We start from the raw sequence: 24485 nt of genomic DNA on the forward strand, positions 1-24485 counted from the left end.
TCTGCGTCTGCTGCTCTTTATTTCACTTCAGCACTCGACACCATCACAGGTCATTCTGCCACCTGATTGGCTATCTGCTCCAGCTGGCTGCTCTCCCTCGGGCTCTGCTCCGACAGGTCAGCGCTCAGCTGCCAAACGCCGAGCGTCCCGTCGGTGTTTCCCACGGCCATCAGGCGAGGGTCGTGAGCGTTGAAGGCCAAGCTGGTCGCAGCGTGTCCGGCTCCTCCCTGCTCGATGGTGGCTGCTGCTCGGAGAGATCTGCGGCCCAGGTCAAAGATCTGCACCTTCCCTGAGACAGAGTGAGAGCACGTCATGTTTTCATCCGTCTGGTCGGAGGATGGACGTCCAGTAACTCAGTGGGAGGACAGAACACGTGTCAACAAAGATCTCATTCAGTTTGGGTGTGAATCTGGACGAAGGGAACAGATCCAGGATTTTCTGTTTTCTTTTGTCCACATTGTGAACTAGTAGAGTTCAAATCCCTTAAACAGGCCTCAGAAAGTCTATAATACCTAAATATGTTCAGGCTTGTTTTCATTATGTGAACGTGAACTGGATCATGTGGAGTCTCCAGAGTATTTCTCCTCTTGCCTACTTCACCTTATCTTCACTTATGATGAAGTGTAACTGACTGAGACTCTGATATTCCTTCATCTTAAATTTCATTCATAGGGTTTTAAAAGTCTTAATTTTACAGTTAAATAAAACCAAGCTGCCCCACATCACGCACACTCAGACATCAGTGTAACGACCACCACACAGGTTCGATGCTGCACCTTGTCCTGTGGCTGCGGCGAACACCAGTGGTCTGGTCGGAGACCACTGCACCTGGAACACGTAGGAGTCGGAGACCCTGAGCGAGAGGAGCGGGTTGACCTGCAGCAGCGAGTGGACGTGGGCCAGCCCGTCGGTCCCCGCGCTCACAAACAGGTTCCTGCAGAGAACAGGAAACAGGAAGTCACCACGACTCAGCTGCAAAATAATCACTGACCACTTCCGTGTCTGGTCTGTATGTGGCGCTGTCACCTGTGAAAGGGGGAGCAGTGTATGGAGTGGACGGGGCCGCTGCAGGGCCGGAAGGAGAAGACGGCCGGGGCCCTCGGGGTCACGCTCTGCCCCTCGGAGGCGACGGCGGCTGGCGTCGTGGAGGAGAAGGAGCACCTGAGCAGGAGGCCGCCCTCCGAGCCGACCAGGAAGGTGTCCGAGTCCCAGGGGGAGAGAGCCAGGGAGGTGACGCCCACGGTGCTGCTGCCCCCCCGAGTCTGAGGGTTACAAAGAAATCTAGTCAATTTTATTTTGAAATCCCAGTCATCTGTCAGCTCTGTCGGAAGCCCTGTTACCGTCACTGGGCTTTTATTTTGAAATGTAGGAGTTCCTCTGTTGCATTACATTTCTCACCTTGACGCTGACTCCATGAGGAACCTGCTGACGTACGAAGGCGAAGGCGGCGTCCAGGACAAACCGTCCCTGGTCAGAGTCCAACGTCCACAGCAGCACTCGTCCTCCTGAGCTGGCACTGAGGACGCCGAACTCCCCTCTCTTCTGCAGCGGCACCCAGGAGACCTACACACACAAACACACACACACACACACAGACACACACACTCAGTATATAAAGATGGACGACATGACAGCTCACAAAAAGTGAAGCCCAATCATCTTAATCGCCCCCTGGTGGCTGGCTGCAGTAAAGGTCATAAACCCCTCCTCCATGTCAGCAGATGGGACATGAACCAAACAAAGATTTTCTGTTGGTCGGATGGTTTCAAAGATTAGGAAGGCATGACTGACAGCTGAGACTGACTCCTGATTGGTTGTGTCTGGTTGGATCGTTGTAATTTATTAGAAAACCAGTTACCTGATAAACAGGCTCTCTGTGACTCTCTGCTGACATCCCAGTTAGAGCCAGAACAGGGTCCTGAGTCCGACTGGTGTCCCACACGACCACCTCTCCACTGTACAGACCGCCTGCACACACACAGACACACACTGTACTCAGTTCTCAGCTCGTGGTGTGAGAGCACAGACGGCCGGGCGCTGGTGTACCTGCCATGAGGGCGGGCTGCTCCGGGTGACAGCACAGAGCCGTGACTGCAGTGGGAACATCTATCACCAGATCCGCCTGTTTGGGGTTCAGACCTCGACGATCCAGATTCCACGTGCAAACGTACGAGCTCTCCGTGCTCCAGCCTCCATCGTCAATCCTGCCCACAAAGAAAACCAGTGTTCAACGCAACACAACTTTAAGTTTTGCTCGTTCTGTCTGGGCGGTTGTAAGGGGGCGTGTCAGACAGGTGTGTCATATGCAAATGAGGAGGGGTGACAACACACCAGAGCAAAGAAACAGTGAAAAAACATCACGTGTCTCTTTAAACTGACTTCAGATCAAATGTTTAAGGTTTGTTCAAACTTGAAGCACGAGGGTTTGTGACCTACCGGCCATATCCACAGGCCACAACCGAACCTGTGCAGCTCCAGGACACACAGGTCACATGAAGACCTCTGTCCTGGGCGACGGGATGTTGGAGTAAATGAAGACATGAAACCTGCGAACATGGAAGAACAGTGTTAGGATATATCTGCCTATAAGACAGGTCCCTGCCTCCTGATTGGACGGTGCTGCTTACCAGCTGACTGTGGTCGCCCCAGTTCACCTGGAACCCGTCGAAGGCGTGACTCCGGGCGTTGGTGACCAGCTCTCCAACGAGCTCCTCCTCCACCCGCTGCAGGAAGTCCCTGAGGCCGGGGGGGTCTGGAGCCTCAGGGTCCAGCTGTGTGAGCGGCTCTGGTTCTGTCTGAGTGGAGCTGCTGGTCGTGGACACGCTCTGGACCTCTGCCTCACATCTGTGCACGGCTGAGGTCTGACATCCTCTCTGAGACAAGAACACACCTGAAACCACCTGAAGCCACCTGACACCGGTTCACACTGGTTCACACGAGGCTCCTGAGTAACTGACTCCATGTCCAGGGTGGTCACATGTTCAGGGTGGTCACATGTTCAGGGTGGTCACATGTTCAGGGTGGTCACATGTTCCACTATCCAACAGGTTCAGGTTCATTTCTATGGCTCCATGTTTCATTCAGACAAACGAGTTTTAATCAGTCGATTATTTCATCGTGCTAAATGTAAATATGTTTTCTTTTATTTATAATTATTGATACGTTTTTTGTCAAACTGTCAAATATCAAACCTTAATCTCACACACACACACACACACAACCCCTCTAGCTAGCATTAGCCCTGCAGCTAGCTTTAGCCCTGGATCCAGCTTTAGCCCTGCAGCTAGCTTTAGCCCTGGATCCAGCTTTAGCCCTGCGGCTAGCTTTAGCCCTGGATCCAGCTTTAGCCCTGTGGCCAGCTTTAGCCCTGCGGCCAGCTTTAGCCCTGCAGCTAGCTTTAGCCCTGTAGCCAGCTTTAGCCCTGCAGCCAGCTTTAGCCCTGCAGCTAGCTTTAGCCCTGGATCCAGCTTTAGCCCTGCAGCCAGCTTTAGCCCTGGATCCAGCTTTAGCCCTGTAGCCAGCTTTAGCCCTGGATCCAGCATTAGCCCTGTAGCCAGCTTTAGCCCTGCAGCTAGCTTTAGCCCTGGATCCAGCTTTAGCCCTGCAGCCAGCTTTAGCCTTGTAGCCAGCTTTAGCCCTGGAGCTAGCTTTAGTCCTGCAGCCAGCTTTAGCCCTGCAGCTAGCTTTAGCCCTGTAGCTAGCTTTAGCCCTGTAGCTAGCTTTAACTGTGGATGAAAACAAACCGTGTCTCGTTGACTCTCGTGTTTCTTCCTCCAAACAGACTCCACCGTCACTGAGTCCGAAGCTTCGTCTGAAAACATGATGAAAGAAAATCCTCCATTAATTCTTCAGTTTGAACCAGCGCAGTTCTGACATGTTTATAAAGTTCTGACACGTTTCATCCCTGTTGAGCTCAGAGAGAAACTAACAGAAACTAACAGAACTGATCATAAACTAACAGAACTGATCATAAACTCATTTAAGCTAAACTTCGCACGAAGCCATTTTCTCTAAAGCTTCCGTTGCCTTGGATACGCACAGGACTTCCGGTCAGGGACTGCCTCCTGTTGGCGGGAGAAGTACATGACAGGTATTTAATCTGATGCCTGTGAAACTTTAATAATGTGAAATGATTAGTAACATTTTAATGTTCTTATCTGACGTGTACTTTATTTGTCTTCTTGTGCAGAGGTGAAGTTCTCTATTCATAAAGTCCGTGTTATCACACATGGGTTTTATATTAGACTTTAATCATCAGTGTGAAAGATGAATTCAACTTGTATTCATCTGAATCTTTAGACACTTGAGAAGACAAATATCAAACAGACCTGAGCTCACACCTTTATTCATGTTTATATTGTAACTCTTCTGCCTTTAGACGTGTTTTTACTGACTGTTGCTTTTTAAGGACCTGAATGAAAAGTTGTCAACACATCATCTGCACGTGTGCGACTTTGTGTTTGTGAAGCTTCACACATGAACCATCCGGAGAAGAAATGAACTCCAAACATCATGTACACATTTATTTATTGTAACAAAGCAACTGGCACACTTAATTTAACGTGAACAGGTTTCCAGTGGAACAGGAGAAACGCTGCAGACTCCACAGAAATCGTTTTCTCTCCCATCTCAAAATGTTACGCCGAGACCCAAAATTAGTTTGTTTTATAAAAAATGTACATTTCAAACTTTGTTGTGGCTGCCTGAAAAACAAGATCATGAAAATTTATTAAACAAAAGTCCAGTCGGTGTCAAAACCTGCGCTGCCCCGCCACACCCGCCCCCCCGTTAAACTGTGCATAATCACCGTCTGACCAACATACATGAACATCCCAAAAAACATTTACAACAGTTGGAAAGAAACAAGCTGGTGCGTTCGATCAGTTCCATTAGAACAATAAGTCACAAAGGAAAATGCAACTTCTAATAAGCCTCAGTCCTCCACCACTGGATATATTATAATATACATTTATATATAAAAGTGGCTAAGGATGCTATGATTGAGTTATCACTGCACCATGGCTTATTTTTATTGAACTCACAACTTTAACAGAAACTGTCATTTCCTATCTTACAGAAAAAATTGCTATTGTACGTATTTTAAATCTACGTATGATGACGTGCAGAATGCTACAAATTTTTTTTATTCTTTTACATGTCTTTGGGAGACGAATAGAAACAATGATCCCCGTTCACACCTGGTGTTTAACGTCAATCCTGAGAGTCCACGGGGAGAGGTCGTCCGCTCACACCTCCACGTGTCCCTGTGACCTCTTCTGATCTGAGGTCACTTCCTGCTCAATATGCAAATAAACATGTACGTGATTGGTGTTAGCTAAGACCAGCTCATGGTTTTACCGAGTCTGAGTTTGCAGTGTGCCCGTCGATGTGTTTGCGTGTTTGATAAATCATTAGAAATCATGATGTGGAGGTCGGTGTTGAAACTGTGGAAACACGTTCCCAATGTGGTTTGAGTCATCTCGATACGTGTTGATGTCACATTCGAGTCGGTTCACACCTGAACACGTGTGATCAGATCTTTCAGGATGGATGTAAACGCCGGGTGTGAACTGGCTCAATGACAGAGCCCCCCCGCTGCGACCCGTGTGACCTTCAGACATGATTATATGATGGACAGGTCACGGCTGCAGAGGAAGAGGACGGACAGCCTGACAACACACAGCAAAGAAAAAAAAGAGGCTGTTGGTTTTTTTTGTTGTTGTTTGTTTTTTTACAAACCCCCCCCCCAAAACAAAAGAGTTTGTTCCAACGGGTTGAAGGACGATCACAGACGGAGGGAAAGAGTCGAAAAGTAGTTTGAAACGTTTAATCATCATCGCCATCGTCCTGAAATGAAGAGGAAGAGTAATTAGTCACAGCGACCTCTACAGGACAAGAAGTTCTGAGATGTTTCATAAGCTGTTCTTACCTCTCCATCTTCTCCATCACCATCTTCATCCTCATCTTCACCTTCCTCCTCCTCCCCCTCGTCAATGTCTTCCAGACCCTCCTCTTCATCGTCGTCATCATCTCCGTCACCTTCCTCATCTTCCATGTCGGGGACCTTGGGAACATTCACAAGTTACAAATCTGATTCTGCTCATCGTGTGGACAGTTAAGTACGACCCTGCTGCCTCTGAGCCTCTGAGCCTGAGCACAGTTCTGTGTCTGAACGCCTCCGAGCGATGCTCCTACCAGGTAGTACTGCAGAGGGTTGGGCCAGATGTCGTCCTTGATCACTTCTCCCAGCTCATCGGCGCCGGCGTCCGAGTGGTCGGTGAACCAGGTGAAGAAGCTCTCCGGCTCCTCGTGCTGCCTTTTCTTTCCAGCTTTGTTTGGCGTCTGACCTGCACGCTTCGTCAGGTCCTGAGGGAGAAAACGTGTTCGTCAGGACTTGAGGTTATGAAGTGTTTGAGGAAAGGACAATAGAAATTGGAGCCTTTGTTACACAGGCACAGACAGCACGGGGACGACTGGCACTAGAGGATGATTCCTACTGCAGAGGTCAACGGGTTCAATTCTAGTTTCCTACTCGTGAGAAGATGACTCTGTACTTTTTAAATGAAAAACACAAACCAACCTTTCCAGCTTTCCATTTGATTTCAGTTGACTTGGAGACGGGGTCTCCGCTCTCGTTCACGTTAAACTCTTTGGAGAGGGCTTTGTTCTCGAAGTACGGGTTCTCATCGAAATACTGCAGGAAAACAAAAACATCTGTGTCACATCTGCAGCGGAACGAGTTGCTCAGAATGTACAGACACAAAGTGAACACGACAAACTCACAAAATCTATTCTGTATCCCGACTTTATGTCCTCGAACTCGGTGACCTCCACCCTCGACAGGTAGTGAAGCGCTTCCTCGTCCTCCTCTCCGAGAAGAGCTGAAACTACAGGTCACATTTCAAATCATAAAGCAGATCAATAAATACACACATGCCAAATAAATAACAACACGAAACAACAGTTTACCTTGTGGGTGGTTGACGAATGTTGTGACCCAGAAGTTGGGGATTTTGGCTATGAGTTCTGATCGCTTCTGAAAGTATGGCTGGCGTAATTTGTTGAATTGCTGCTCTACTTTTAAAATTTCTTCACTAGCCTGTTCGTTCAGTCTGCAGGGAGAGAAACAACACAATAAGAAACTACACAAACAAACAAACACAAACACACACACACTTCTAACTCACCTGTCAATTTCATTCTGGACTTCGTCGATATGTTCGATCGCTTCCTGCTGCTCTTTTTCTGAAAGAAGAAGAAAACTTTGATTTAGGATTTCAAAATAAAAGCTTCAGGACACATCACAGCTGTCTACAACAAACATGGCTTCCCCCACTAACTAGCGTAACCATGGTTACTGAACTCTAACTGAAATCATATTTCGATGCTTAAATTGATTTCAGTTGTAGGATCATTATCATTTAAATATCCTCCATAACTTTTTAACAAAACTGAATATGATCTTTTATATCTTAAAGTTTTTGCAGGAGCTTGGTCCTCTTGTGTGTGTGTTACTGTGTTACAGTATGTGTGTGTGTTACTGTGTGTGTTCTTGCAAGCTGGAGCTTCCTGTTGCAGTAAGAATGTGTTAATGTGTGTTTCTTTGTGTTACAGTGTGTGCCTGTGTCTTACAGTGTGTTACAGTATGTGTGTGTGTGTTTCTTTGTGTTACAGTGTGTGTCTGTGTCTTACAGTGTGTTACAGTATGTGTGTGTGTTTCTTTGTGTTACAGTGTGTGTGTGTGTTACAGTATGTGTGTGTTTCTTTGTGTTACAGTGTGTGTCTGTGTCTTACAGTATGTGTGTGTGTTTCTTTGTGTTACAGTGTGTGTGTGTGTGTGTTTCTTTGTGTTACAGTGTGTGTGTGTGTGTTACAGTATGTGTGTGTTTCTTTGTGTTACAGTATGTGTGTGTTTCTTTGTGTTACAGTGTGTCTGTGTGTGTGTCTGTGTTGTGTGTCTGTGTGCAGCAGAGCCCTGTTTGAATGAACCTCTGCAGGTTTCTCGTGTTCTCGGATCAGAGCTCGTGGAGCTGCAGCTTCTTCTCGTGTCTCACGAGCCTTTCCCCTCCACGCACGCACGCACGTGCTGCTCAGACCTCTGTGTTTACACGGAGCTCCCTCGACCGACCCGCGCACAAAGCAGCTCGCACGCGTGCTGGTGCAGCCGAGCGGCCGGTGTGAGCGCGGCTCGGCCTCCGGGCTGGAGGCGGGCGGGATGCGAACTGCGGCTCGTTGGTGCAGAACCGAACACGAACCGTGTAACATGTGCGTGCACGCGAAGCGAACCGCAGCGAACACAAAGCGAACAGTGGCCCGTCGCACAGCGCTGTTAGCCACAGGAAGCTAACTGCTAACCTATCGTGCTGCTACAGTTCGCTCATGTTAGCATGCTGCGTCTGCAGCAGCGTCGGTCCGGTGGAGAATACGAAGCTGGTGTTTATTCGCAGTTTTGGTTGTTTTCTGTAAACTACGCAGGAAATAACAACATGACGATAAACAAATGAAAATGGCGTAGAGCGGATAACCGCCATTCTTTAACGTTACCGGAGGTCTCGTCCGCTCCGTCGTGGTTTGAATTCTCCTTCCGGCTGACTTTCGCCGTTGAGGCCGACATGGTTCAGGTTCACCGCGTCTCTTTAGACCCGCTGCGTGTCCCGAGGGAGTTTAGCTCTTCTCTGCGGGATGAAAGTTTCTTCCAGCTTCTACAGTGCGTGAGTCTGAACGCACGATCACTGGGAACCCGCACAGCTCCGCTTGTTTCTGTCCGAGAACCAGGTCCGTCAACACGTTCACTGTGCTCTGCTGCCACCCGGCGGCGGGAGGGCGACACTACAGTTTACATGACAGGACCTGAACTTACACAGATATCTGTTTATATGTATTTATATAACATGTATGTATAAATCACATGTACGCATATAACACAAGTATGTATATATTACATTTATATATACAACACATGTATATACACTACCGTTCAAAAGTTTGGGGTCACCCAGACAATTTTCATGTTTTCCATGAAAACTCACACTTTTATTTATCACATGAGTTGCAAAATGAATAGAAAATATAGTCAAGACATTGACAAGGTTAGAAATAATGATTTTTATTTGAAATATTAATTTTTCGTCAAAGAATGCTCCATTTGCAGCAATTACAGCATTGCAGACCTTTGGCATTCTAGCTGTTAATTTGTTGAGGTAATCTGTAGAAATGTCCCCCCCCCCCGCTTCCTGAAGCCCCTCCCACAAGTGGGATTGGCTTGATGGGCACTTCTTGCGTACCATACGGTCAAGCTGCTCCCACAGCAGCTCAATGGGGTTGAGATCTGGTGACTGCGCTGGCCACTCCATTACAGACAGCAGACCAGCTGCCTGCTTCTTCCCTAAATAGTTCTTGCATAATGTGGAGGTGTGCTTTGGGTCATTGTCCTGTTGTAGGAGGAAATTGGCTCCAATCAAGCGCTGTCCACAGGGGATGGCATGGCGTTGCAAAATGGAGTGATAGCCTTCCTTATTTAAAATCCCTTTTACCTTGTACAAATCTCCCACTTCACCAGCACCACAGCAGCCCCACCCCATCACATGACCTCCACCATGCTTGACAGATGGCGTCAGGCACTCTTCCAGCATCTTCTCACCTGTTCTGCGTCTCACTAATGTTCTTCTGTGTGATCCAAACACCTCAAACTTTGATTCGTCTGTCCATAACACTTTTTTCCAATCTTCCTCTGTCCAATGTCTGTGTTCTTTTGCCCATATCAATCTTTTCTTTTCATTGGCCAGTCTCAGATATGGCTTTTTCTTTGCCACTCTGCCTAGAAGGCCAGCATCCCGGAGTCGCCTCTTCACTGTAGACGTTGACACTGGCGTTTTGCGGGTACCATTTAAAGAAGCTGCCAGTTGAGGACCTGTGAGGCGTCTAATTCTCAAACTAGAGACTCTCATATACTTGTCTTCTTGCTGAGTTGTGCACCGGGGCCTCCCACTTCTCTTTCTACTCTGGTTAGAGCCCGTTTGTGCTGTTCTCTGAAGGGAGTAGTTTCAGTTTCTTCGCAATTTCTCGCATGGAATAGCTTTCATTTCTAAGAACAAGAACAGACTGGCGAGTTTCACATGAAAGTTCTCTTCTTCTGGCCATTTTGAGAGTATAATCGAACCCACACATGTGATGCTCCAGATACTCAACTAGCTCAAAGGAAGGCCAGTTCTATAGCTTCTCTCACCAGCAAAACAGTTTTCAGCTGTGCTAACATCATTGCACAAGGGTTTTCAAGGGTTTTCTTATCATCCATTAGTCTTCTAAGGCGATTAGCAAACTCAATGTACCATTAGAACACTGGAGTGATAGTTGCTGGAAATGGGCCTCTATACACCTATGTAGATATTTCATTAAAAACCAGACGTTTCCACCTAGAATAGTCATTTACCACATTAACAATGTATAGAGTGTATTTCTGATTAATTTAATGTTATCTTCATTGAAAAAAACAGTGCTTTTCTTTGAAAAATAAGGACATTTCTAAGTGACCCCAAACTTTTGAACGGTAGTGTATGTATATAACACATGTATATATATAACACATGTATATATCACATGTCCAACATCCATGAACAACTCACACAGAGTTTAGGTTGATCAGCTCTTTCTCACCCTCACGTACACATTTCTCTGTTTCTGTGTGTTTTCCGATGTTCAGGTTTTTCTGGTCGTTCTTCGTCACCCTAGCTGAGTGTGAAGAACAGATGATGTCACACCTTGTACATTTTGTTCAGCCCTATGACACAAGTTGTGATTTGTGCATACGACTCAAATAGAGTCTACAAAAGGCACAGAAGTAAATACATGTACTGACAAACTTCCACCAAACAATAACACAATAAAACACCATAACACAGCTGTTGTGTTCAGCTAAAAGTACAATTATAAAAAAGTTATGATAAATAAATAGTTTTTAATTCTTTGGCTCATTCGTATTTGATCAGATGAAATGATTTATATTTAAATATTTAGAGTCATTCTCTATTTAAGGCTGCAGGTACCTCGGCAGGTGCAGTGAATAATCCAACCCGATTGGCTCCTGCAGCCTCGGCGTCATCACCCGCCGCTGTCCAATCAGGGCGCTGACTGGCCATTGACGTCACGGTCGCGTCGGCCCCGGTTGGTCTGATTCAAACTTCAGTTGGAGTTTCTGCTGCGCGAGACGTTCACGCACCTGCGGCTCAGGTGAGCGACAATAAGAGACAAGCTGAGGTTAGACAAGCTAGGCTAAGCTAAGCTAAACTAAACTAGCCGTACCGTGCCGTGCCGTGCCCCCGGACCTGTGTCACCTGCTCCCCCACCTGTAGAGGACCGTGTGCGGGCCGCCCCCCCCCCGGATGACCCCTGACCTCCACCATGTCCGCTCCATCTCTTCAGGTACGTTCACTGACGCAGCTTCTTTAAAAAGCAGAGGTTTCTACCAGCCCGTGACGTCACTCACCTGCCGACACCTGACGTGCAGGTGAGTTAAAGTACACGCACGCGCCGGACTTTCCTGTTTGTCCGGTTGGTTGCTCGGTTCCGGTGTTTGTGTCCGTCACGAGCACTTTGACCGAAACTCTTCTGAACTTTGTGCAACTTGAACAAAACTGAAATTTTATCAACGAACAAAGTCGAGTTGAAGTGAATCTGTTTATTTAGTCCAGGTGACACAACACGAGTCAGTGTCGGTGATACATCTTCATCCAACACGGTCCACAGGATAATGATGACATAGTGTCCGTGGAGTGAATCGCGTTATTTCTTTATAATTATTTATCATAGTGTGAAATGAATCGTGTTAAAGTTTGTATCTGTGAAGCCTCCACTTCCTGGGTCAGGTTTGTTTTGATTGACAGGAGGTGTGTCTACAGAGGATTATATCTCTGAACAATAAGAGTTTAAAAAACCTGAATTCTGTCTGAAGCTCCTGAATCTGTATCTTACAGAATACATCATGTGCATGTAGTTGTGTATTTTACACAAACATACGATCATGTTCTTCATGTACAAACTGACATAACCTGTTGTGTTGGTTGTTCCTACACATAGTTCAGGTTTAAGTTTCCCACACCTCTGATGTAAACATGGTCTCACACGTTTATATAATTTTAAAAATCCCCTCTTTGAATATCTAGTAGATTAATTTCACATCTCACTTCACTCTGAGCTGCAGAGTTCAATCCCCTCAGATCTCAGTTATCAGCTAACATCTGCTGATGTGAGTCAGATTTATCACTGTCTGTCTTTATATTTACTGATATGAAGACTTTTATTTGACTGAATGATCGATGAATATATGAATGAATAGGAATAATGAACTTAAAGCTGCACATTTATGTTTATATTTTGTATAAAATCTTTATTTTCTTAATTCAAGTTCTATATACTTTGTTGTACTTGTGTTTTCTTTTTATTTATAGTTATTTATGATAAAGTTAATAGTTAAACTGTATAATATCAAACCTCAATCACATTTCTTTGTCATAAAGGTTTGATTGATGGTTTCAGAAATGTTTTACTCACTAATATCGGAATAAAGACAAGATCAGTTGATTTGTAACTAGAATCACCAGCTCATCAAGTTTTATGAAATCAAGTCACATTCTCTTTCTTTAATGGTTTAACTACAACACACACATATATATATATATATATATATATATATATTCATAATATGGACTGAACAACTGAGGCTGATGTAAATCAAGTTGCTGCTGTAGTTTTGAACTCATCCACAAGGGGGAGGCATAATGTCATCTGTTGCTTGTGCAGCTGTCACATCTTTGTTTTCATCTCAGCAGCTGGTTTTATAGAAATGATACGTGTGTAAATGAAGTTATAATTATGTATCTGTAGCTGTATAAACCTCCGTTGTGTGTCTCTCAGAACGGAAACCTGCGGGGTCTGGACGAGGTGGACATCCTGGACCCAGAGTTCCAGCAGCGTCTGGAAGATGCTCGTACGCTGCTCAGGCAGGAGATCCAGCGCGAGCTGAAGATCAAGGAGGCGGCTGAGAGGCTGCGACGCGCCGTCACCAACCGCAAGAGTGCCGCCGACGTGGAGGGTCAACTCAAGGCCTCGAGCCGCAAGCTGGACCAGTTACACTGGGAGCTGCAGGAGCTGAACGCCAGGTCGATGGGTACAGAGAGAGACAGCACCACAGGTGAGGGAACAGGACGCGCTATATATAAAGTTTATATATAAGTATTCATTATTAATAATCCTACTATTTACACAGGAAGCCTGGAAGAAGAAGAGGCCCAGTCAGCAGAGTCGTGTCAGTGGGAAGACATCACGTCACCTGTGGCCGGTCGGGTCAGAACTCTGAAGAAACAGCTCACCATGGAAACCAAAGTCAAACAGGGCGCGGAGAACATGATCCACACGTACAGATGCAGCTCTGTGAAGGTACGGAGCAGAGCAACACTCCAGTAGTAGTTGAGGAGCATGTGTTTATTTTCAAGTTTCTTTGGTATTTTGCGTATCAGTTTGTTTTATGAATCAGTTTTAATGCAGCAGCAGGTGAAGGTTCGTCCGTTGTGTTTTCCAGGACAGAAAGATGCTGTCGACGGCTCAGCAGATGTTACAGGACAGTCGCACCAAGATCGAGCTGCTGCGGATGCAGATTGTTAAAGTCAGTCAGGCCAGAGACGACGAGCGAGAGGGGACACATGGTAAAACCCACTAAGTGTCTCAATGTGTTGACTCTCACTGCATATTACCCATGATCCTCTGCTCCCTGACCCTGAAGAGCTGCTGCTGGAACAAATCCACCAAACTTCAGAATTCTTCATGTTTAACAGTTTCCTGCTGAATATTGGAGATAAACTCTGGTTGTTAATAACTTCAGAGTGTTTTGAACTGATCTCAGTTCAGCTTCACTCTTCAGCTGGAGCTGGTTGTGACAGTTGAAGCTGACTCTCAGTCAGTTCTTCTCACAGGAGATGGAACCCACTCAGCAGAGTCACAGAGAACAGACGTTCAGGGAGAGAAGGAGGAAACTTCCTCATGTTCACACTCACACATCAGACTCTCTGTAACCAAGCTGCTGACACAGTGTTGATTAAATCATACTTTGTGTTTTGAGACAAAAGAGTTTCATTCATTTTTTTTGCTGGTATAAATCTGTCGTATCTCAGGTGGCTTCTCTGCATCAGGTCCGGCTGTGGAGGTGATCAGTCCCGTGGAGCTGCGTGTGGCTGAACTCATGCACCACATGAAGATCGAGTCCGCCGTAGCAGAGGGTGCGAAGAACGTGGTGAAGCAGCTGAGCGGGCGAAAGGTCCAGGATCGGAGAATAGTGGCGGAGGTGTGTAAGACGTGGATAGTTCAGGTGAACGAGTCGGACCCGGACCATCTCCTGCGGCTTCTCCTTCATATGTGAAACACAAACTCCAGAACATGTCCGGTGTTGTGCGTCTCCCAGCAGTTTTGTGTGTGTGTCCCTCAGGCTCAGGCACGAATGCAGGAGTCCTCTCAGAAGGTGGATTTGTTGCGTCTGTCCCTGGAGAGACGTTTGAGCGAGCTGCCTCCGGATCATCCCAAACACGCTGCCATCAAAGAGGAACTGGTGTCTGGAACCTCCCTGTCGTACGGCACGCCGAAGACACTGTCCAGCGCCCTGTCCTCGTCCTCCTTCTTCAAACCCACCAGTCTAACAGGTTCCTGCTCAGATTGAAATCTACTTTTTTCATTTCATCTCCTTGGTTACTCTGACCTCCTCTTGTCATTTCTACAACATTTGAACTTCAGGGCGATTAGAGGTTTGCCTGATGGGCTGCCAGGACCTGCTGGAGGCGGTTCCAGGCCGCAGCCGTGTGACCAGCATCCCGTCCGCCTCTGGAAGCGTCTCGGACGGAAAGTCTCTGAAGGTGAGAGCCGGCCTATCAGGACGCAGCGCCAATGGGAAGACGACCAAGGCCGACGAACTGTCCTGTGAGTTCACACTTCACTTCTGTAAACTGTCATTTCATCCATCTTTAAATACACATCTAATAAAGATGGATGTCAGTACAACTCTTCAGAGGTTAATCCACAACATCTGGATCGCCCCCTGGTGGCTGGTCAGTGTAGGTCATAAACTGTCTTGAGTGTTTTAATGGTACTTCGATTTTTGGGGTTTAGTCCATGTCCCATCTGCTAACATGTAGGAGACTATGACCTTTACTGCAGCCAGCCACCAGGGGGCGATCAGAATTCTTCATGCTTTCATTTCATTCATATTTATTTTCCGTGTATTATTACGACTGAATTAACGTCTCGCTGTGTATTTACAGCAGCTGACATGATATTTGACTTATTTGAAACATCCCCTCAGATGTTTACAGCCTGTGTTATTAACCGTGTTGCGTCTCTGTGTCTCAGCGGACATCAGCGCCGTGTTGAAGGTGGACAACCGGATCGTGGGACACACAAACTGGAGACAGCTGGGTAAAGAGGCCTGGGGCCAGAGCTTCAGCATTGAACTGGAAAGGGTCAGAAACTTTCACTTCACTAAGCAAATTAAATAACATCTGAGCCACAAGGTTGTTTTTGAATCCACTCACTGATGTTAGGGCGGCACGACATGTTGATGTAGATTTATTTGCCAGTAATTGAATGTTTTCTCTTCACGTGTGAGTCAGTGTCGTTCGGTCTCTTGTAGCACTGAGACCGAACGACAACAACAAGCAACAGTTCATTCATTCAAGTGAAACAAGACATTTGAGGGATCAATACAATTATCTCACATTTTTTGAAATAAACAACTAATGGCTTCATCAAGAAGTTAATCAGATAAATAGATAAAGAAGATGGTTGTTGGTTGCAGTTAGTTTTGTGCTGACCCTGGACTTCATAACGTTTGACATCAGAGCGTGTCCTCTAATGTTGGACATCTGTTAAATGCTCTGACTTCTGCTCCGTGTGAGTCTCTGGTCGTCTCGACCTTGTCCTGTAATCCCGTCACTAATCCTCCCATTTGCTCTAATCTGGTTTGAACCATAAACGGCGTTGCTGCTGAAGACTCTGGTTTTTACCTCGACGCTTCGCCGCTCGTTCTCACAGGTTCGCTGAGAGGAGTTTTACCGCTGTCGCCACAGTGGTTTCTCCTCCGTGATTGGAAGGTGAAGGGGATTCATGTGGTTGCAATATGCTGCGTCACCTCTAGATGTCACTAAATCCTACACAGTGAACCTTTAGTTACGAGGCCGGTGTAGTTACTGACGTGTTGTTTAAACCCTCTCAGGTCCTGGACGTCTCTCCATCCAGAGAATATCTGCTCGAGCTTCATTGGAATCTGTTTGTCTGTTTGTTATGTCGTTCCAGTCCAGGGAGCTGGAGATCGCCGTGTACTGGAGAGACTGGCGTGCGTTGAGCGGAGTGAAGTTCCTGCGGTTGGAGGATTTCCTGGATAACCAGCGACACGGCATGTGTCTGAAGCTGGAGCCTCAGGGCATCCTCTTCATCGAGGTCCTGACTTTCACTCCTCTGACGACTGCATGACTGTGATAATTAAACTACACTTCTAATCATCAGGCAAAGAATATCAAATATTAAACTTCTTTCGTTTCCAGGTGACATTTATCAACCCCGTCATCGAGCGACGGTCCAAGCTCCAGAGGCAGAGGAGAATTTTCCCAAAAGAAAAAGGCAACAACATTTATTCATATTGAATTTTATTAGTTCAGTGGATCTCTTGATATAAATATCATGAACCACAGAGTTCAGATTTTACTTCAACACAAAACAAGAGAATTATCTCAGTGTTAGTTCATCAGTTACTCGACCATTGATCGGTTTGATCAATTTAAAATACCTGATAAACGTGTGATAATGATTATGTCTCATTAGAGCTCAAACCTCCACTAACAAATCCATCATGTTCATTTAGAACTATTGAAGATTCATATAAACTTACATGATCTGAGCGTCGATGGAAGCTACAGGTTTGAAGCGGCTGAATAAACCAATAAAAGCTATGAAAGCACATTTAAATTCACTAGATCTGGATTTTGATTTGAATCTGCACCAAACTTCACAAACCCGCTCATCCTCTGGTTCCGTCTCCGTCCACAGGGAAGGACTTCCTGCGTGCCGCTCAGATGAACATGAACTTTGCCACCTGGGGCCGTCTGATGATGAGCATCCTGCCGCCCTGCACCTCCCTGGATCCCACGAGTCCTCCGTTAGCGGGCCCTCCCTCCGGCCACTCGTCCTCCGCCGCTCCTCAGTCGCAGTAAGACTCCTTCTCTTTGTCACGTCTATGAAGGAGCCATTTGAAAAGTGAGCTGTTCACTTCTTCACATAGTTCAACCCACTGACTCCAGTGTCTCTGCTGAGGTGAGAGAGAAAGTGACTCGACGGCAGAGCAACGCGATCATTGACCTGAACTCAGAGACGACACAGGGGACTTATAATAAAGTGTTTCTAAAGTTAGGTTTTTGATATTTGATATATTTATCTTAGGTTTGGGGAGATAATGAATAAAGTTATTTAGGAGATGAAGAATTAAAAGTCAACAGTTTGATTTACAGACCTGTCTTTGTTTTCATCAGAGAAGCTGCTGTCGTGAATCTAAACTTCTTTGACGATCAACCTGGACGATCTCCTCATCGCTCGAGAAGGATCATTAAAGACTCTCTGCGGGTAAGTGAGAGCAGTTATACGAGTAACTGATCAGTGTCATGAGCGATGTCTAATCATACATCATCTGAGACAGTGAGTTTGTGTCATTCATCTGTTTATCTGGTTAAAAACAGTCTCCACGTGAAAACAAGAGCCCGAAGCCGAACAGACAACCGTCCGTCCATCTTCTTCCACAGTAAGAAGCTCTCTGCAGTTTGTTTTGACTTTTAAACCACGGGGCTGTGTCTCCATGTCTCTGTGTCTCTGTGTCTCCGTGTCTCTGTGTCTCTGTGTCTCTGTGTCTCCGTGTCTCCGTGTCTCTGTGTCTCTGTGTCTCTGTGTCTCCGTGTCTCTGTGTCTCCGTGTCTCTGTGTCTCTGTGTCTCCGTGTCTCTGTGTCTCCGTGTCTCTGTGTCCCTGTGTCTCTTAATATTTGAGCCTCTTGCTTTCTCGTGCAGGACGGATGAAGCGCTGCAGATGGACGACTTCAACTGTATTTCCGTCCTGGGACGAGGTCACTTTGGAAAGGTAAACCTCAACCTCTGAGAAATGAGGGTTCAGAGCAACTTGTTAAACTCAGTGGTTTAAATGTTTCTGCTGATCTAAGGTGCTGATGGCAGAGTATAAGAAGTCAGGGAAGCTGTACGCCATCAAAGCCCTGAAGAAGGGAGACATCGTGACACGAGACGAAGTCGACAGGTGAGAAATATGTCGCCGACTTAAAGAGGGAATCTCCACCTCGCTGCTGTGTTCTTCATCAGAGGATCATGTGTGAACACGGCGTTCAGAAACCAGCTCTGTGTGTTTGTTTCAGCCTCATGTGTGAGAAGAGAATCTTTGAAGTCATCAACACGTCTCAACATCCATTCCTCGTGAACCTGTACGGCTGCTTCCAGACGGCCGACCACGTGTGCTTCGTGATGGCGTACTCTTCGGGAGGAGACCTCATGACGCACATTCACACCAGCATCTTCACGGAGAAACAAGCACGGTGAGAACACGCCGCTCTCTCTCAACAGAGTCGACTTAGAATTAAGAAAATAAACATAAATTCACATCTTTTCTTTATTGTTTATTCTGTTAAATAACAGTTTGACTGATATGAGTCTTTCCTTGTGTGAAGGTTCTACTCGTCGTGTGTGCTGCTCGGTCTGGAGTTCCTCCACCAGAACCACATCGTTTACAGGTGAGTGTTCAGGACAGAGTCGAGCTGCATGTCTCCATCAGGGATCCTCACGTGTCTGGTTTGTGTCTCAGGGATCTGAAGCTGGACAACCTGCTGATGGATGCTGATGGATTTGTCAGGATAGCAGACTTTGGTTTGTGCAAAGAAGGTAAAGACATTTTTGTAATGTAAAGTAAATTGGAAACGCGTCTTCTCTGTGATGCAAACGTTTTCTCCTCCATGTGCAGGTATGGGACACGGGGATCGTACCTCCACTTTCTGCGGCACGCCGGAGTTTCTGGCTCCGGAGGTCCTGACTGACAACAACTACACTCGCAGTGTGGACTGGTGGGGGCTGGGGGTTCTCATCTACGAGATGCTGGTGGGGGAGGTCAGTGAAACCCTGCTTTCATTCACAAACCGAGATCCACACTAAACCAAAACGACCTCCGTCCAGTCCCATGTCACATGACCACTCACCTACACAGTCGTTGAACCACAGGAGGAACTGAAGTTCTGATTCTCTCTGTTCTCCGCCAGTCGCCCTTCCCAGGTGATGATGAGGAAGAGGTGTTCGACAGCATCGTCAACGACGACGTGCGATTCCCTCGCTTCCTGTCTCCAGAGTCTGTGTCGCTCATTCAGAAGGTTGGTCTCCGATCAGACGAATTCTCAGAGAACGTTTGATTCGCCCTCAGGGTTCTAACGAGCCGACGGACACGTGTCCTGTTCTCAATCGTTTCTGTTCCAGCTGCTGCAGAAGAATCCTGGGACGAGACTCGGAGGCGGAGAAGAAGACGCTTCTGAAATCAAAAGACACAGATTCTTCCAGGTTTTTATTTCCCGAAAATATGAAAATATGAAAATATGACTGAAAGCACTTGAAGGGAAAATGTATAAAGTGACAACTGAGCAGCAAGAGTCTCCTCAAGTGAAAGTGATGCTACTTCAAGATTATAAACTGGAGTCAGTTGAAGTGTGAAGTTTTCTGATCCATAGACGCAGTGGAGCCTTATTGAAGCTCCGCCTCTTAATCGGTCTCAGCTGTCAATCATGACGTCATAGTATATATATATATATATATATACTCACTCATATCGTGTCGTCCATCTTTATTTACAGTTCAGTCTGAATAGTCCGAGCACATAAGCTCCATTAAAGAATAAATGAAAACTGTTGGAATGTCAGTTAAAGAGATTTTATACGTGTTAATACTTTTAACACGTTTAATACTACTAATAATTATTATCATTATCAACCAGTCAGATATATTTGAATCGTAGAATATCGCTCACACTGAACCTACGTGAGGATGTGTCTGTGTGTGGCGTGTTGATCTGAAACCCGTCGTCTGTCGACAGGGAACGGACTGGGACGCTCTCCTGGCCAAGAGGGCGAAGCCGCCGTTCCTGCCGGTCATCCGGGCGCCGCAGGACGTCAGTAACTTTGACGAGGAGTTCACTCGCCTCAAGCCGGTGCTCACGCTTCCCCGGACACCGTGCGTCCTCACCGCCGAGCAACAAGAGATCTTTGCCGACTTTGACTTCTCGTTCATGAGATGACCACCGGATGGCGCCCTCCTCCTTCCAGCTGCCACGTCATCCACACTGAAGCCCAAACATCTGGATCGCCCCCTGGTGGCGGGCTGTAGTATACTTCATAAACATCACGATTGAGTGCGTGTGTGGGCGGGACCTCGACACCACGACTCATGGATCACTACTGCACAGACTGACTGCAAAGGACATCATCACCACCAGATGGCAGCGTTCGTATCTGAGATATTTCGTCTGGACAGTGGAAGGAAGACGTGTCGTCCATCTTGATTTACAGTCAGTGGTCGTCACTCGCTCTGATCACATGACTCAGCGTTTACCGCCGTCTCACCAAACAGTTATTTTCTATTGGGATGTAAAATTCTGGGAGATTGTTATTTTAAAATGTTTCTCAGTGATTTTTCTTTTTAAAATAAGATGACAGAACAAAGTGTAACGTGTAAAACTACATGAAGCAAATCTGAATGAATAAATTTAATTCATCAAACATTTATTTATTCATGTTTACGGTCATTTTCAAAGTAGTAAAAAACATTGCATGACAGTTTTGCATATAATCCAGAGGAACATGAATGAATTCATATAAATAAGATGAGTTAATTCCTCACTAGCGATGAGTCAACATCACACTTATTGCTCTGTCACAAGGTTTCTATTGCACAACGATCTCTGCTCCAGTTTCACTTCATCAAAACACTCGTACAAAAGTCTAAAGACGTGTTCTGCTTTAAAATAGTTACAAAATGATAAATACAATATAAAATAGCTTGAAAGTCAAAGTCTTCTTTACATCGTGGTTAGATTGAACACAAGCAATGATACAGTCAGTTTTTCAACCATTAAATAAAAAATAAAAAATAAGTCTCAGACTTTGGCTGCTTCCGCTGATACGTTTATGTTTTAGAAATTAAAGACCGTTCAGTGTGGACGCCAGGCGTAACCATAGCAACAGTGATGTTTCACTGATGTGTTATAAAGCTTGTACAGGCAGCTCCTCTCCTGAGACACGTTCACTGACACTGTTTTCATCTGTTAGGAGGCTAACAGCTGGTCTTTATCAGGAGGGGGGGGGTCTTAAAGAGACAGGAGCTCAAAGCAAGTGTTTGAGACAGAGGCTGAAGAGAGGAGCTGCAGCGAAGCCTGAGGAACATGATTCTGAGCATTAGAGCATGAAAACATCATAACACTGATGAAATCATCAACCTGAAGATGAGCAGTGTTTCATTGAGGACTGAACGTATCCGTGTGGAGCAGCGTTGGTCTGACACTTCTTTCTAAGACATGGACTCAGTTAATCTTCTGTACAGAATAAATAAGACAATTCAATCACTTCATGTGAAACCACAACGAAACTGGAAAAACAAACGGTAGCAAATTTGTATAAATCTCTAACTTGATTTAGTGAACATAGAAACCATCGATCCGAACTATTAACGTTAAATATTAGATAATGTATCAAGAGTAAACTTCAGGATTATGTAACAGTCCATTCGTCATTTCACCATGTGACTGTAACAACTCCACGTCAGGGTTCAGTGGAGTCAGGGTTCAGTGGAGTCAGGGTTCAGTGGAGTCAGGGTTCAGTGGGTCGAGGGTGAAGAAACACTCAGAACCTTAAAGTGCTGCAGGAAGTAAAGAAATGAAATGTTTGAATGATTGTAAACGGCTGCTGGTCGTCTGCAGAGACGTTAGCGAGGAGCGGATGTCTCACTCTGAGGAAACACGACTGGTTTTATTCTGTTCACAGCCGTGATCAGAGGAGGAGATCTTCCGGTTGAATAATGTGGAGCACGACACAAACAAAGCACTGAGACGAGGAACGTGCAGAGTTATGGCACAAAAACACAGGTGCCCATATAAAAGGTAAACTGCACACAAGGAAAGTTGAATTGCGTGACGTGGGTCTTCACGACGTCTCAGTCGGTTGTTCCTACACCTGCTCGCTGCCCTCCCTGAAGTAGACCTGCTCCCACACCACGGTGCCCCACACGCAGAAGAACCCCCACAGGTTCTGAACGGTGCCGCGGTCGAACGGGTTCTCGTCGGCGCCGCAGTGTTTGAGGTAGGAGATGCGGTGGCGCGACATGAACTCCCAGGTGGTGGTGTTGAGAGAGACCAGGTAGAGGTGCGAGCCGAGCAGGAGCAAGACGATGAGCGACAGCAGAGCCACCAGCACGGCCACGGCCAGCAGCATGCCGTTGGTCCGCAGCCACAGCTGCCAGATGGGGGCGTAGCTGAACCCCGTCCTGGGGGGACAAGCAGGAGACATACGATGAGTGGAGACGACCACAGCGGAGACGAGAGGGGACGGAGTCGTACTCACCAGGCGATGTGAAGCCCCCACAGCAGCACCAGCAGCTGCACGGCCAAGTACAGCACAAACCAGCGGTGGTTCCTCTCACCGACACAGTTCTCGATCCAGGGGCAGTGATGGTCGTAGCGCCGCACACAGTGCTGACACGTCTGGCAGTGCTTCGATCTCATTGGCTGCTGCTTGAAACGGAGGTCATTGTGTTTAGAAGAGAAACAAAGAACAGTTTTCTAACACTTGACTGACTTGTGAGGAACGTATGTGAAGCGTTCACGGTTCAATAAGTCTTTAGATTCCAGCGATCGTCACACATTCTGCTGAACACACACTGCTGCCGGGTCATGTGATGGCTTCACTGGAGGTCACGTGGTTGTGTAACATAGAACCAGTCATTCGATACCACTGATCCTACAAGACTCGTGTTTCAGTCCGACGCTGACAAATGACATCACTCAACATCCTGCTGCTTCCTCCAGAGCTTTCAACCACATCAGCCTTCCTCACCTCTTCTTCCTCCAGAACCTTGAGTTGATTTTATCACCAAACGTCTGATTCCAAGATCAACAATCATTTTAACACTTTTACCTTCTTGTGGAAATAAAAATAAACTGTTACAACAACCACCGGAGCCAGTGGCGGCTGCGGAGCAAGGCAGGCGTCGTACCTGCAGCAGACAGTGTCCACAGCGGCGCTGCCGCAGGGACTTGGTGGTGGGGGGGATCATGTCCTGCTGCTCCTCGGTCACTCCCAACGTGAACTGAAACCACACGAGAGACAAACTGGTGAGAGAAGCAACGACTGGTTTCCTGTTGTAAACGTGTTCACACATCACCGGTCTGATGAGTCTCCATCAGACCGGAGACTCACCTGAAGACCAGTGTCGTCCGACAGGATGAAGCCCGGGTCCATCAGAGAGACGGCGAAGTAGAGCAGCACCGACACCAGCACGAGCAGGACGAAGAGGACGGGCTGGACGAGCTGCCCCGTCTCCTCCTGCTTCCTCAGCTCTGCCACAGGGACACTTTCATTAGTTCAGTCATGTGACCCAGATGTGAGCACCGATCACACCTCGGTCCAGATGAACCTTTTATCTTAAAGTAAAGAATGCAGAATGTGCATTCATGTTTATTTTCTCAATCAGATTTGTATGTATTTGGATGTAGGGCAGAAATGTTTAATATCTGTCGATATCAATAATTATCACGATAAGTGTTTTACTCCAAAGTATCGACATCTGTCAGAACGCTGCAGCTGGTTCATCAATCAATATCTCATACAACTATAACTATATATACATATACACATACATATACACATACACAGTCTACATGTGGTGAAGTCTCACCTGTGTCGTGCAGGAAGAGAATCAACGTTACGACCCAGGTCAGAATCACGTGAGCTGTTCTCACCACGAACCCGGAACCGAACACGTTTTTAAACATGGTCCTCACATGTCACTTTCGTGCACGTTCACACGCACAGTTAGCGACGAACTAACGATAAACAGTGATCCAGAGCGAGCGTTAACGACGTCCTGCTGTCGCGCCCCCTAGCGGCGACCAGCGCAGCGACTCCACCGGAGACCGAAGGGGAAATAATCTGGAGACAGGAAATCCGGCTTTTGTTAAATAAATATCAAACCTGGTGTGAATCAGATTAAACTCAGATTAAACTCAGATTAAACTCAGACTCAGATTATTGTGACACGAACCGTCCGTTTGTTTTCTGTTGTCTTCTCTCTCTGCTCTGATTGGCCGGCACCGGTCACATGACAACTCAGGATACGGCGGCCGGGAGAGGCCGAGAAGCGATTTGGTATTCGGTGT

The 24485-nt window shown here is 46.6% G+C and overlaps 4 protein-coding genes across 8 annotated transcripts; 1 reads left to right on the top strand and 3 right to left on the bottom strand.

Moving 5' to 3' along the window:
- Positions 1-4: 4 nt before the first annotated feature.
- dync2i2 (dynein 2 intermediate chain 2) lies at positions 5-3880 on the bottom strand. Its single transcript, XM_034601572.1, has 9 exons — positions 3744-3880; positions 2628-2873; positions 2437-2546; positions 2047-2204; positions 1859-1968; positions 1399-1563; positions 1027-1262; positions 777-934; positions 5-289 (listed from the first exon to the last, which is right to left on the bottom strand). The coding sequence occupies exons 1-9, from the start codon at positions 3819-3821 to the stop codon at positions 51-53; spliced, it is 1500 nt and encodes a 499-aa protein (XP_034457463.1). The 5' UTR covers positions 3822-3880; the 3' UTR covers positions 5-50.
- A 628-nt stretch (positions 3881-4508) lies between these two features.
- Positions 4509-8784, bottom strand: LOC117771372 (protein SET-like). The gene is made up of 8 exons (XM_034601638.1): positions 8545-8784; positions 7188-7245; positions 6970-7112; positions 6784-6887; positions 6581-6694; positions 6196-6366; positions 5930-6064; positions 4509-5847 (listed from the first exon to the last, which is right to left on the bottom strand). The coding sequence occupies exons 1-8, from the start codon at positions 8612-8614 to the stop codon at positions 5827-5829; spliced, it is 816 nt and encodes a 271-aa protein (XP_034457529.1). The 5' UTR covers positions 8615-8784; the 3' UTR covers positions 4509-5826.
- A 2060-nt stretch (positions 8785-10844) lies between these two features.
- pkn3 (protein kinase N3) lies at positions 10845-20837 on the top strand. Of its 4 annotated transcripts, none has more exons than XM_034601509.1 (23): positions 10853-11418; positions 12910-13186; positions 13262-13431; positions 13574-13697; positions 14163-14332; positions 14474-14684; positions 14776-14958; positions 15388-15497; positions 16330-16473; positions 16578-16653; positions 17080-17239; positions 17559-17649; positions 17763-17824; positions 18086-18155; positions 18235-18326; positions 18442-18618; positions 18751-18813; positions 18885-18961; positions 19041-19183; positions 19333-19440; positions 19544-19624; positions 20154-20381; positions 20437-20837. In XM_034601509.1, the coding sequence occupies exons 1-22, from the start codon at positions 11398-11400 to the stop codon at positions 20352-20354; spliced, it is 2811 nt and encodes a 936-aa protein (XP_034457400.1). In that variant the 5' UTR covers positions 10853-11397; the 3' UTR covers positions 20355-20381; positions 20437-20837. The 4 variants fall into 4 exon arrangements, with proteins under 4 accessions (XP_034457403.1, XP_034457402.1, XP_034457400.1 ...); XM_034601510.1 differs by having other exon boundaries at positions 14181-14332; XM_034601511.1 differs by lacking the exons at positions 20154-20381; positions 20437-20837 and adding an exon at positions 19721-19798 and having other exon boundaries at positions 10849-11418; positions 19544-19663.
- Positions 20822-24409, bottom strand: zdhhc12b (zinc finger DHHC-type palmitoyltransferase 12b). Of its 2 annotated transcripts, none has more exons than XM_034601640.1 (5): positions 24005-24409; positions 23527-23666; positions 23324-23416; positions 22672-22838; positions 20822-22594 (listed from the first exon to the last, which is right to left on the bottom strand). In XM_034601640.1, the coding sequence occupies exons 1-5, from the start codon at positions 24099-24101 to the stop codon at positions 22279-22281; spliced, it is 813 nt and encodes a 270-aa protein (XP_034457531.1). In that variant the 5' UTR covers positions 24102-24409; the 3' UTR covers positions 20822-22278. The 2 variants fall into 2 exon arrangements, with proteins under 2 accessions (XP_034457531.1, XP_034457530.1); XM_034601639.1 differs by having other exon boundaries at positions 21951-22594; positions 22672-22841.
- Positions 24410-24485: the final 76 nt, after the last annotated feature.

Source organism: Hippoglossus hippoglossus, chromosome 12 (assembly GCF_009819705.1).
Source record: "Hippoglossus hippoglossus isolate fHipHip1 chromosome 12, fHipHip1.pri, whole genome shotgun sequence".
Classification (NCBI taxonomy): domain Eukaryota; kingdom Metazoa; phylum Chordata; class Actinopteri; order Pleuronectiformes; family Pleuronectidae; genus Hippoglossus; species Hippoglossus hippoglossus.